This window comes from Pan paniscus, chromosome 19 (genome assembly GCF_029289425.2).
Source record: "Pan paniscus chromosome 19, NHGRI_mPanPan1-v2.0_pri, whole genome shotgun sequence".
In the NCBI taxonomy this organism is placed as follows: Eukaryota; Metazoa; Chordata; class Mammalia; order Primates; family Hominidae; genus Pan; species Pan paniscus.
This window is the reverse complement of record NC_073268.2, coordinates 84,281,097-84,294,774: the sequence shown is the minus strand read 5'-3', so window position 1 is coordinate 84,294,774 and position 13,678 is coordinate 84,281,097. Positions and strand designations below refer to the sequence as shown.

General features: G+C 42.8%; 2 protein-coding genes and 1 pseudogene across 17 annotated transcripts in view; 1 reads left to right on the top strand and 2 right to left on the bottom strand.

The window, feature by feature from the left end:
- The window catches only part of ARSG (arylsulfatase G), a 187,273-nt gene extending 177,791 nt beyond the window's left edge, over window positions 1–9,482 (bottom strand). For all 3 annotated transcript variants that reach the window (XM_034942764.3, XM_063599344.1, XM_055101708.2), the window contains exon 1: window positions 7,148–9,482. The gene's annotated coding sequence lies outside the window, so the exon portion shown is untranslated. The remainder of the gene's footprint in view (window positions 1–7,147) is intronic.
- On the top strand, window positions 8,443–8,518 carry LOC112437707 (small nucleolar RNA U3; annotated as a pseudogene).
- Window positions 9,483–9,484: 2 nt separating the features above from the next.
- AMZ2 (archaelysin family metallopeptidase 2) overlaps window positions 9,485–13,678 on the bottom strand; it is a 50,878-nt gene continuing 46,684 nt past the window's right edge. For all 14 annotated transcript variants that reach the window (XM_008961074.4, XM_024926175.4, XM_055101720.2 and 11 more), the window contains 3 exons: window positions 11,995–12,158; window positions 10,689–10,865; window positions 9,485–9,751 (listed from right to left, as the gene is read on the bottom strand). In XM_008961074.4, coding sequence (XP_008959322.3) covers window positions 9,596–9,751; window positions 10,689–10,865; window positions 11,995–12,158 — 497 coding nt within the window. In that variant the 3' untranslated portion in view covers window positions 9,485–9,595. The remainder of the gene's footprint in view (window positions 9,752–10,688; window positions 10,866–11,994; window positions 12,159–13,678) is intronic.

Sequence of the window (13,678 nt, the reverse complement as noted above, 5' to 3'; positions counted from 1 at the left end):
CCATGCCTGGCTAATTTTGTGTATTTTTACTAGAGATTGGGTTTCACCAAATTGGCCAGGCTGGCTTCAAACTCCTGACCTCAGGTGATCCACCTGCCTCGGCCTCTCAAAGTGCTGGGATTACAGGTGTGAGCCATCGTGTGCAGCCTAAACTTTTTTATGTCTTTTTTTTTTGTATACTTTTTATACAAAAAAAAAGTATATATATACATATATATACTTTGATCATTGAAAACAGGACGATTTTATTTTGAGTTTCATACGAACTATTTTAAAGCACCTTAGAAAAAGACTAAATAATTCAAGGGAAGTATTAAGTAATGAATAACAGAAGAGGGAAATAAAAATTAAACAATATAATCAAATGAAGAAGCATATTTTCATCTAAGAATTGAAATAAGAATGAAAGCATCAATGGAATTTAATTATTAATCAAAAATACATGAATGAAATGATATCATGGTAGCCAGAGTAAGCCTATCAAAAGTCATAAAGGCAAAGAGTTAAAGACCACAATCAGTTACAGAGTCGTTCCAAGAACTGTTGCAACCTGTAAGTAAACAGCACAGACTCTACATGCCAGGGGTTGGCAAACTTTTTCTGTAAAGGTCCAGATAGTAAATATTTAAAGCTTTGCAGGCCATGAGGCCTCTGTCTAGTCAACTCTGCCATTGAGGGTCAAAAGCAGCCACAGACAATATATAAATGAATGAACGTGGCCATGTTTCAATGGAATTTTATTTACGGATACTGAAATGTGAATTTCACAAGATTTTCACACAGGAAATATATTTTTTTTCAATCACATAAAAATGTTAAACACACACACACACACACACACAATTAGCTCTCAGGCTGAAAAAAAACAAAACAGTGGACTGGATTTGGCCTGTGGACCACAGTTTCCAGCCCCTTCACCACACATCTGTAACACCGGCACAGGTCAGTACCGCCAGAAGCAAAGCTCTGAGAACTAACATCCTGACCCATGGGAAAGGATTCATTGTGGTCAAAGTAATTCTTAGATCATAACTGCCCCAAAATAGGAAAGATCAAGCAGCTAACACTTTTTCATTGTTGTTGTTGTTTTGAGACAGAGTCTTGCTCTGTCGCCCAGACTGGAGTGCAGTGGCACAACCTTGGCTCACTGCAACCTCCACCTCCCGAGTTCAAGCAATTCTCCTGCCTCAGCCTCCCAAGTAGCTGGGATTACAGGCGTGCACCACCACACCCAGCTAGTTTTTGTATTTTTAGTGGAGACAGGATTTTGCCATGTTGGCCAGGCTGGTCTCGAACTCCTGACCTCAAGTGATCTGCCCACTATGGCCTTCCAAAGTGCTGGGATTACAGGCGTGAGTCACCGTGCCCAACATTATAGCTAACACATTTGTTAATTATGTTTTCTTTTTTCTTTTTTTTTTTTTCTGAGATGGAGTTTCACCCTTGTTGCCCAGGCTGGGGTGCAATGGTGTGATCTCGGCTCACTGAAACCTCCACCTCCTGGGTTCAAGTGATTCTCCTTCCTCAGCCTCCCAAGTAGCTGGGATTACAGGCGTGTGCCACCACGCCCAGCTAATTTTTGTATTTTTAGTAGAGACGGGGTTTAGCCATCTTGGCCAGGCTGGTCTCAAACTCCTGACCTCAGGTGATCCACCCACCTCGGCCTCCCAAATTGTTGGGATTATAGGCGTGAGCCACCACACCAGGCTGCTAATTATGTTTTCATTTCCCCTGATTAAAAAGATTCTGCTTTAAGCTTGTTGACTTCAAGAGGTTTCAGTATAAACCTTATGTAGACTTTCTCTCCCCAAAAGTAAAATTATTCTAGTTATAAAAATGAGTTGGGCCAGGCGCAGTGGCTCACGCCTGTAATCCCAGCTCTTTGGGAGGCCGAGGCGGGTGGATCACCTGAGGTTGGGAGTTCGAGACCAGCCTGACCAATATGGAAAAACCCTGTCTCTACTAAAAATACAAAATTAGGCAGGCATGGTGGTACATGCCTATAATTCCAGCTACTCGGGAGGCTGACAGGAGAATCGCTTGAATCCAGGAGGTGGAGGTTGTGGTGAGCCAAGATTGCGCCATTGCACCCCAGCCTGGGCAATAAGAGCGAAACTCCGACTCAAAAAAAAAAAAAAGTTAAGATCATGTACTCTTTAAGACCTATGTATCCGTAACTAATACAAAATGTGTCCAAACCTTTTAACAAAGTTATACATTTTATACTCCAATAATATGTAATGTAGCTTTTGAGCATTTATTTGCCTTTCCCTTTGCTTAATACCTGGTGATAAAACAGAAAATGGATTCTATGTCAGCATTCTTGTGATGCAGATTCAAATCACCAGGTGGTATTTATTACATTTAGATTTCCATACTCCAATTCAACTATTGTAAATCAGAAATCATCATGATCCTTCAGCTGGGCATGGTGGCGCACACCTGTAATCCCACCCAGCACTTTGAGAAGCCGAGGCGGGTGGCTCACTTGAGGTCAGGAGTTCGAGACCAGCCTAGCCAACATGGTGAAATCCTGTCTCTACTAAAAATACAAAAATTAGCCGGACATGTTGGTGCACGCCTGTAATCCCAGCTACTCGGGGGGCTGAGGCAGGAAAAGCACTTGAACCTGGGAGGTGGAGGTTGCAGTGAGTCAAGATCACGCCACTGCACCCTAGCCTGGGCGACAGAGCAAGATTCCATCTCAAAAAATAAAAATTAAGAAAAAATAAAAAAGAAATCATGATCCTTAGTTTCACAAGTTTGCAAATATGGGGCTCACCAATAGGGAACTAGAGTTTAGAAGCCATTGTCTTTAATTCTTTAAACGGTGGCCAGGTGTGGTGGCTCATCCCTGTAATCCCAGCACTTCAGGAAGCCAAGGTGAGTGAATTGCTTGAGCTCAGGAGTTCAAGACCAGCCTGGGCCACATGGCGAAACCAAAATTAGCCAGGTGTGGTGGCTCATGCCTGTGGTCCCAGCTACTCGAGAGGCTGAGGTAGAAAGAGCACTTGAGCCCAGAAGGCAGAGGTTGCAGTGAGTCCAGATGGCACCACTGCACACAGCCTTGGCAAAGAGTGAGACCCTGTCTCAAAAAAGAAAAATTGTAATGGTTATGCACATTACTTAAAATGACCTATTTAAGGAATTCAGACATGTTACACGCAAAAATGATCACTGCTATAAGTATACATTGCATTGAGAAAAGAGAAGCTGCCCTTGTTTTCAGATTTGTGTTTATATTGCATGTGTCCTAAGTGAGGGCGATCATAGGTAGAGCTGGGCCAGCCGCCGTTGCATAAGTAAGGAAACTGGGTCCCCCTAGTGTTCAGTTCTCATAATGACTCTCGAAAGGTGCAGAACAAGAAAAGTGGCAAGAGAACTTACAACTTCGCTATCCGTGTAACAACTCACCCAAATCAAAACTACTTCAATGACTATCCGTTTCCTACAGGGAAAGTTAGACGGGAAACCTGATGCCCAGAACATTTCCCCAAATATTATTGAGAAAATACACATTGTGGCCATGTATTTGTGTCATTTATATGCCTTTCCAGCAACTCAAGAACAAGCACGCTAACTTCCCTAACAACTTATACACCCTGGAATTCAACCAAAACTTTAAGCACCTTCTCTGCACTGGCACCTCCCATTCTCAGTCCCAACTTTGTCCCTGAACTCCTGATTTACATCTGCCCGCATGGCAGGGCATGGATATAAACTAGGCATCTTCTACTTAAAGTGTCCTCAGCAGAACTCTGGATCCTCCTCCTCAAACCCACTCCTCCACACATCCAATCGGCTCTCCTTTCTAAATATATCCAGGTGCTGACTGCTTCTGCCAACTGCACCAGGACCCTCGATCCAAGCCAGTATCATCTTAGCTGGATTATTACAGTAGTCTTCTAGCTGGCCTGCCTGCTTCCACTCTTGCAACACGCCACCCCCACCTTAATTTTCCATACAGCAGCCACAGTAATCCTCTTACAGCACAAGTCTGAAATAAATCCTTAGCAATGGGCCCTGCATGAACTGCCTGATGGATGCTATTACTTTTCCCTCTGCTCCTGCTACACTAGCCTCACTGGCTCTTTTTCTGGGGGGGGTTGGGGGGGCAGTCTCGCTCTGTCGCCCAGGTTGGAGTGCAGTGGTGCAATCTTGGCTCACTGCAACCTCCGCCTCCCAGGCTCAAGCAATTCTCCTGCCTCAGCCTCCCGAGTAGCTGGGACTACAGGCGCCCGCCACCACACCTGGCTAATTTTTTGTATTTTTAGTAGACACGGAGTTTCACCGTGTTAGCCAGGATGGTCTCGATCTCCTGACATCGTGATCCGCCGGCCTCAGCCTCCCAAAGTGCTGGGAATTCAGGCGTGAGCCACTACGCCCGGCCCTTTCTTTTTTTTTTTTTTTTTGTTTTCGTCTGAGATGGAGTTTTGCTCTTGTCACCCACGCTGGAGTGCAATGGCACAATCTCGCCTCACTGCAACCTCCGCCTCCAGGTTCAAGCAATTCTCCTGCCTGAGCCTCCTGAGTAGCTGAGATTACAGGCACCCGCCACCACACCTGGCTCATTTTTTTTTGTATTATTAGTAGAGATGGGGTTTCGTCATGTTGGCCAGGCTGGTCTCGAACTCCTAACCTAGGTGATCTACCTGCTTCAGCCTCCCAAAGTGCTGGGATTACAGGTGTGAGCCACCACGCCCAGCCTCTCTTACTGTGTCTGGAATAGTTCTTACTGTTGCAAGCTTCAGGCCTTAGCATTTGTGGTTTCCTTTGCTTGGTACTCCCTTGCCTGAGATGTATATGCAGTGTGACCCTTCAATTTGATCACTTCCAAATGCCACCTCCCTAGGGAGGCATTCCTGTCTATCCTATTCAAAATGGTACTTGTTTCTATCCGTTTACTTTGCTGTTATTAGGTTATAACAGCATCCACTTTGGGAGGCTAAGGTGGGCAGATTGCTTGAGCCTGGGAGTTTGAGACCAGCCTGGTCAACATGGTAAAACCCCTCTCTACAAAAACTACAAAAATTAGCCAGGCATGGTGGCACATGCCTGTACTCCCAGCTACGTGGGAAGCTGAGGCGGGAGGACCACTTGAGCCCAGGAGGCAGGGGATATAGTGAGCCAAGATCACACCACTGCACCCTAGCCTGGGTGACAGGGCAAGACTCTGTCTCAAAAAAATAAATAAAATAAAACAAAGCATCTGTTTACTCCTTGACTCTCTGTCTCATCCACTAGTGTATTAGGGTAGGAGTTCTTTGTTCACTGCTGTATTCCCAAGGCTTTGAGCAGGGCCTGGCACCCAGTAGGCGGTGCTCCATGAATATTGTTGAAGGAAAAAATACATGAATGAATGAATGAGTTATAGACTTTTTTCCCTTTAGTTACACGAGACAAAAAAATGTTATCTATCGACAGTTACAGTTCAAGAGAGTCTGTGCTGCTATGAAACAGCTGGATAACCACAGGACACTGAAAGCACTGTGCTGAGAACCCACCGGCTCAGCATCTGAGGATGGATGGGTCTCAGAGTGCCCAGCAGTAGTGTACTATATGGGTGGGTCAGTTGTAAAGAAGGAAAAACTGATCCATGAGCAGACACTAAAGAAAACAGTGGGATGAAATCAATACTGGGTTAAGTATGGAGGTCTGTGGGTTTTAACATACTGCCTCAATAGATTTTGTTTCAACTATTTTCCAGTAGACTTTTTCTTTCCATAATGCTTTCTTTTAATGCCTCAACTAGTCACAAGAGCTTTACTAAATATTGCAACTCTTGGCCGGGCATGGTGGCTCACATCAGTAATCCCAGCACTTTGGGAGGCCAAGGCAGGCAGATTGCTTGAGCTCAGGAATCCAGACCAGCCTGGACAATGTGGAAAAAACCCCATCTCTAAAAAATAAAAATAAAAAAAATACACCGGGCATGGTGGTGCACACCTGTTATCCCAGCTACTTGGGAGGCTGAGGTGGGAGGACCACTTGACCACGGGAGGTGGAGGCTCCAGTGAGTCGTGATCATGCCACTGCACTCCAGCCTGGGCAACAGAGCAAGACCCTATTTCAAAAATAAATAAATATTGCACCTCTCTTTTTTTGGTACTAAGGCAGAAGTATATAGACTGATTTCTCCAACTTTGAGCAACCCCAGATGACTCTACTTGAACAGAAAAGAAATTGACAGTTTAATCGTGTATAATCCCTTGTAAACAATCTGGGGGAAAAATGGTTAGGTTCTGGTTGGTGATATTTTACTTCAATGAGGTCATGCAGCACAGTGAAAACAACAAATAACTCAACATTAGGGAGACTTGGGATCTCATCCCATTTTTGCCATTGGTTAAACAAGCAAGTTTACTCGGCTGCTGCAGGCTTGTGTCCTCATGCATGAAATGGACTAAATAATCTCCACATTATTAATGCTTTACGACTCTGCTTTCCAAAAATGGAAATGCATTTGAAGACACTATCAGGCCCTTGAAAATGAAGAGGGGAGGGTAAAAAACAAGCTGCAACAGAGAACAGTATCAAGCTTTTAAAGAAACAAGTTAATACCAAAGCCAGAGGCCTTTAATGTAGACGTTAAAGGGTGTCTACATACACCCTTTCAGCTTGAATGTCAGCACTGGCTGTACTGACAGAAGATTTACATGACCTTTTCCTGAAATAAGCCTTCCTCTCCTAGTAACTCAATATCACGGGTACATTTTTCCAGGTACACTAGAGTTGGGTACTGCTCTAGAGCTGCACTGTCCAATACAATAGACACAAGCCACATGGGGCTGTTGAACACTTGAAAATGTGGCCAGTTGGAAGTAAGATGTACTGCAAGTGTAACAAACACACGGGAATTTGAAGATGGTACAAAAAAAGGACATAAAACATTCAGCACTGATATTGATTGAAACAATATTTTGGATGCACTGGATTAAACAGACTATACTATTAAAATTAACTCCACCTGCTTCTTTATGCATTTGCTAATACGACTACTAGAAACATTAAGCTTACATAGGTGGCTTGTATTATATTTTTGTTGGACGGTGCCACTCTAGATATCAGAATCTACAAAGTGACTGAGATTCAAACTCTTCAATGAAGCACTTTTTAAATGCTCTACTTGAGAATTAATTCCACTCACTGCTCTGCTGCCGTCGCGGTCCTGACTTTCCAAGGCTGTGCCCAGAGCGCGGCACACGTGGCTCTCACACAGGCAGGCCTGCACGGCACGCAGCAGTGGAGGAGGTTACCCTGGGTCGCTGACGCCAGGGGAAGCCAAGCGACCGACCCCACACTTCTGGGCCCCGCCGGGGAAGTCCCCGGGCGCGGAAACAGGTGGTGCGCCGGCGGTTCGCAGCTGCTGGGCCCGCTGGCCTGGGCGCAGCCGGGGACGGCGACGCGCTTCCTGCCCGGGAAGGGCCCGAGCGCAGGGCCGGCTATAGCGGTCCCGCAGCTGCCTGCTTCGATTTTAGCACTCCTGCTCCCAAGAGGGAGCAACGCGGCCCTCTGTCCCTCGTAGGGCTTGAAATGTAAATTATTCATATCAGGGGAATGTGTGTTTCAAAAAGCAAGCTGGACAAGAACCGACGGGTAATCCTCGCCAAATTCTTCTACTTAACCCTCACCATTAGAAGTCTGAGGCCTGAAAAATCTCTTGACCGGAGAGATACTAACTCCACAGGTGCCCAGGATCAGGATCTATGACATAAATGAAAAACATTCCAAATTCACTGATTTTTAAGAGTATTTAGATAGTAGAAAATTATTAATTCTCTTTATTAGCTCAATACTTTGTTCAGCCAGCATTTGCAGAGCAAAATCTGCGTGATTTAGTGAAAATTATCTTTTAAAACCACAAAGATTTAACCATAGTAGATAAAATTTAGTTGCAGTAAGCAAATTATATTTTTAAGCTGAACCCTAAGAAATTATCCAAAAATATATAGTTATACACAGCACTTATGATTGCTGAACAAATGAATCATATAAAATTTATGTTTAGTTCAATTTTTAGCAAGAGTGAATGACTTCTTAGATGATTTTTCTCCTGGTCTCATAGTGCAGTGTAGACACAAATGGACCTTATTTATTCAACTAGGCAAATCTTAGTTCAAAAGAGTTTGTGACAAAGGCTGACCTACAGGACTAAAACGGTGCTTGCCTTGTAGGAAAATAAAAAAAAATGTAATCGAATGGACAATAATTTTTTAAATACATTATTCAAGGAGGAATAAGCCCTGTAACAGAATCCATAAAACACCATGCTCCATCAGTCTCTTTTTCCTAATAGAATGACCAAGTATTCTCTCCAATTAATTTTAATAGCAAACCACCATTTTCTAAAATGACTTAAATGGGTTCAATCAAGTAGAATGACTCCAAGGGAAACCACTGACTCAGATATAAAATGTGCCTTACATCATACTCCATACATCAAAGACTATACTTTCAGGGATCATTTCTATAGTTTGTTACATCATACTGCATACATCAAACAATGAAGAATCCAGGTTTCAAATTACAAATACATATATACCTTTAAGTCTTACCCTCAAGGTAAGATAGGAAAGTAGGAAATGCTGTCTGCTCACTGATATTCCATAAAATATTCACTGTAATTTCTAGATTCCCAAGACACATCTAGCAGAGGTGGTTTGTCAAGTCTGAGGTTTTCCACCCGTCCACCCCCGTAGCAATGGGGCTGATGTTCACACTCTGCAGGCCATCATCAGCATTCATGGCACCCCAACAGATAACCCCGTTAAACTCTCTCCCTGACTCAAGTAAACACTTCACAATGTAATGTGAGAAGGACATTATTACTGAAATAAACCTGAAAGCCGCTCTAAATCTATGGAAAAAGTGCAACACTCACAAATATAAATACCATTACACACTATTTGTAAGATCCCTCATAAATGACTATGTTATAGCTGAGACCTGCAACGGAACTCCCACCACCAAATGTTGTGGTAGTGTAAGGACCATTGTTATTTTCACTTGCAAATATTCCTGATAGGTCATATTTTAAGCTGCTAAAAACTGATACAAGCTGTTCATTCTTTCAGGGATAAGGTGACAACCAGCAAGAGAAAAAACAAGGTAATGCACTTGAGAGAGTAAGGTAGGCTCTCGGAAAAGGAGGGCTGTGGTGATCAGAGCCCACGGACGTCCAAAAATGTGACTTGGCTGGGCCTAACAGAGGGGAGCGGCTCTTCTAAAAACAAAATCACCCCCTGGAAATTATGTTGGTTGGTTCCTTGGGGCATTGAACGGTTCTTTTTCAAGTTATTTACTTGCTCGTTACCGCCAGTCCCAGCTTTCTTGGGAGACCTAAACATATTTGGGGAATGGAAATAATGTGCTTGCTGCCACAGACCAGGCCAGTAAGATGAGAAGATAAAGAGTTTCTAGAGTTTTGTATTATTCAAAATGAGTTTCATTTCAATTCAGGTACTTGAAAGAAGGTTCTAGTCTGTTACTTTGACACAGCACAAGATCAGTAGTTTATTCCAATGAAGTATTCCACCCAAATGAAAGCATAACATGCAAGTAGTTATTTATTTCAATCACTCCTATTTGAAGGTCCTTATTTTTGGAGAACAGCCAGGCATTTTATTATCCACTCTTTCCATTCCTTAAAGGCTTCCACGGGTTTCGGTAAATTCCCATTATCCTCGCGACTGTGTTCTGGAGTTGCTCCAGGTGTGTCAGAAGATTCATCATCAATCCACCTCACCAGTGCCTGGAAAAACATGAAAGATGCGCATTTCAACAAACCACAGCAAAATACCATCAGGCAAGAGAGAAGCATTGGCTTCTAGATCATAGGGTGACATATTATCCCATGAAGATGCTGCATTTGATAATGATGGTGTGAATATGAAATAATGCTAATGATATACTGAGTGAAATGGCACGTACCAAATATACATAGAATTACAAATGATGTCAAAAGTACGCACTGAAAAAAGATGAAAAAGAAATACACTCATTCTTACACTTTGTTACTAGCATAATAGGATATTATTTTTTCTCAACTTGCTAAATATTCCACAAGGCATTATATTAATTTGACATGTACGTATATACATATATAAGTGTCCACACAGGCATGGGTAGACATATGTATGTGAAAACACGTGTGTAGACATTTCTGTGCAGTCACCTGAATGCAGTCATACCCATGAGTAGACACATGAATGTATATTGATGTTTGTGGGCAAGTGTGGGCACACACACACACATACTGAGATTAGGTACTTTCCTTCTTCCTTTTTAAAGAAAATCATTTTTTTCCTCCTAATGAACATCATACCTCTGTCCCATATTTGGAAAGGTAAATCCTGTCCACACACTTATAGGGTTTAAAAAATGAACTCTGCCACACATATCAATATTTATTCTGTTCTGCAAAGTCAAGCTCTCTTGCCCTAAATGGAAGAGAAGCAAAGAAACTTCTTCCACTATTTCTCATTGAACTGTAAGCATAAATCACTCAAAGGCAAGCTGAAGTTTTTAAGAAGAGCATTTCTTCACATTTTTAAACCGCAGCTTCCTGCTTATCTTTACACTAATTTCCTCTGATAAATTACAACTCCAGAGAAGGATATAATAGAAACATGAGTTTGCTACTCAGATAACCACTTCCCCCTCTTTAGACTGTCCACCCCCCAACTTACTTTGTATCTTTCTACAGTGCTGAAGCCAATAGCACACTGCAACTTGCGCAAACAGATAGGGCAAAGGTTTAGAGGGCGCCGGTCAGCTTCTTCCAAGTGGTTGGAGCCTTGCATGAGGCATGCAAGCCACTGGCAGTGTCGCAGTCCAAATATGTGTCCGATCTCATGGGTTAAAGTCTGCAAGACAATCATGTTGAGGCTTTATGAGACCACCATCACATTAGGCTACACGTCTCTTCTTTTTCTTGCTTTTCCAAGAAACATAGGAAGCAACTCCCTTACCATTACCACCAAAACTTCACCCTGTCCAGACCTTCAAAGACTTAATCCCTCATTTCCCCAAATGTCTTACTGCCTTTCTTGCTATAGACTTCCTCAACCTCAACATCGCTGACATGTTGGACTGATAATACCAGGTTGTGGGAGGCTGTCCTGTGCATTGTGCGATGCTTTGCAGCATCCCTGGCTCTACCCACTAGATGCCAACAGAACTCCCTCCCTGATTGTGAAAATCAAAAATGTCTCCAGACGTTGCTAATATTCCCTGGATGGCAAAATCACCCCTGGCTGAGAACCCTTGATCTACACTAGGGTACTTGTTGTAATTCTGATTCTGGGGCTCTTCCCCTAGAGATGCTGATTTCAGTAGGTCTGGGAGAAAGGGGGCTTGATCTGCATGCTAATGAGAACATCAGGTGGCAATGACACAGGGGGCCCATGAAACACACTGTGAGAATGTAGTTCGCAGAGGTGTAGCTGTCAAACCCCAACAAATAGTACAGGTAAAAGCAGAATTTCTCTAGCTGAAGGAAAAGCCCATCTCTCTGGCTATGGAGAAAGGGGAAATAGGCTTTCCACAAAACCGAGTTGGGGATATCAGGAACTGCCAGGACAACTACAGTCAAGGGTAACCTGGAGCCCAGGGCAGGAAGGCCCAGGCTCCCAGAGAGGCCAGAGCAGAGGTTCTCCAAAGGCCTGGGGAAAGCAGCTTTGCCCAATGACCACAGTAGCTTGAAAAAGTAGGTTACCCACTCACACCAGAATTCAGAATTACACTAATAGCACATGGGTACAGCCAAGGCTGTAACTAGTAGTACAGAAAAACTGGCACTGATATTGTAAATTTCAATACGAAGGTATCCATTTAAATTGTTTTACTGATCATTTCAGTCAAGCACTATGCACCAAAATTATACAAATGATACAAACTCATTTATAATATTCCCTTACGGACTGACAATATACAGTTTACGGAACTAAGATCTCTTTTAAAGAACTGTCCTGTCAGATTTTTGTAATAACTTACCTTACAGGATCGAAGTAGTAAAACACTAGTTATTTCTGGAATATAATAGTTGTCGAAAATTGAATAGTCACTTGAAGATGTTTTCTTGAGCTTCTTCACTTTGCCTTTATAGTGCATGCTATAAAAATCACTGCCATACCTGGCAAAGCTGAATATCCCCACACCTACAAAAAAAGGACAAACAGTGACAGAATGAGAGTAAGGTCCCTGAAGAAAGACCAAAGAAAGAAGAGACTGCTGGCCCATCTGGCCAGTGAGTGCACCTCTGTGTCACTGTGTCCACACCATCTGATACACTTATGGTTTGCCACCAAAAAGGAAGACTTTTGCCCCAGATTTCCCTATCAAAATCTTTTGCTGCTATCCACTTTGCCTTGCCTTGTAAAACTTAATGGACTTGAGGTCAAATGCTTGAGAAACTCAAGTTTCAGAGAGTCTTTTCCCACAAAAGAAGTCTTTTTCTGAAAGTAGCAAGTACTCCAAATCAAGTACTCAAAAAGGAATCATAAAAAATAACCACATGGGTTGGGCGTGGTGGCTCACGATTGTAATCCTAGGACTTTGGGAGGCCGAGGCAGGTGGATCACCTGATGTCAGAAGTTCAAGACCAGCCTGGCTAACGTGGTGAAACCCTGTCTCTACAAAAATTAGCCAGGCATGATGGTAGGTGCCTGTAATCCCAGCTACTAGGGAGGCTGAGGCGGGAGAATGGCTTGAACCCATGAGGCAGAGTTGCAGTGAGCCAAGATCGCACCATTGCACTCCAGCCTGACGACAGAGTGATACTTGGTCTCAAAAAAAAAAAAAAAAAAAAATCACATGAACAATAGGAAGTCACGATTTCACTATTTAAGGACACACTAAGCAGATCTGTTACACGTGTGTCTGGAGGGGTTGCTGGCCTTCCCTCACGCAGCACTGACTGAGGACAACTGCCCCTGATGTCTTGAAGCCCATGCTTTAAACCACGGCTTTAGACAGAATAACCTCATCCCCTTCCCCACCCCTACCCCCTTTTTAAAGAACAGCTCAACTCTATTCTGTCACTAGTGTCTGGTGACCAGAATAAATACCCTTGTAACTGACTTCCTGTGTTACATTTAGAGTTATATCAACCATCTCTGCAAGCACAGAGAACACGGTTTGCTACATAACTCACCCTACAGGGTACTGCTTCATAATTCGACTTGTTTACATGATCACTTTTATTTATGTCTCTCGTTCAGTTTTTAAAGTAATAAACCCATAGTAGATTTGTCCAATCTAATTTGATTCAAAAACAAACTTCCTCACCTCCCTTTACCCAGAAAATGTAGACTGATATTCGAAAATTAAGGAAAGATAGCATTCTGGAAATTAAGAGCACACTAAATCTATTCCTGTATCACAAGTAACCCCTTCTGGCCAATCAAGTGTGAGCATATTTCACTACTTTCAGCAAGGACATTTCCTTCTTCCAATAATCCTACAAATAGATTATTTTTTTTCGTAGTCAATGCGTCTCACTTTAAAAATATCAATCTTTGTAAACTCGGAGAAAACAAGACCACTGTGTTAAGATACTGTCACTGTCTAATCCTGCTACTTTCCTATGTAAATCTTTCATGTCATGTAATATTTAAGAAACTTACCAAAAAAAGAATTAAAGTAAATACAGTTTGGGGAAATGTTTCCTGACCTCCTC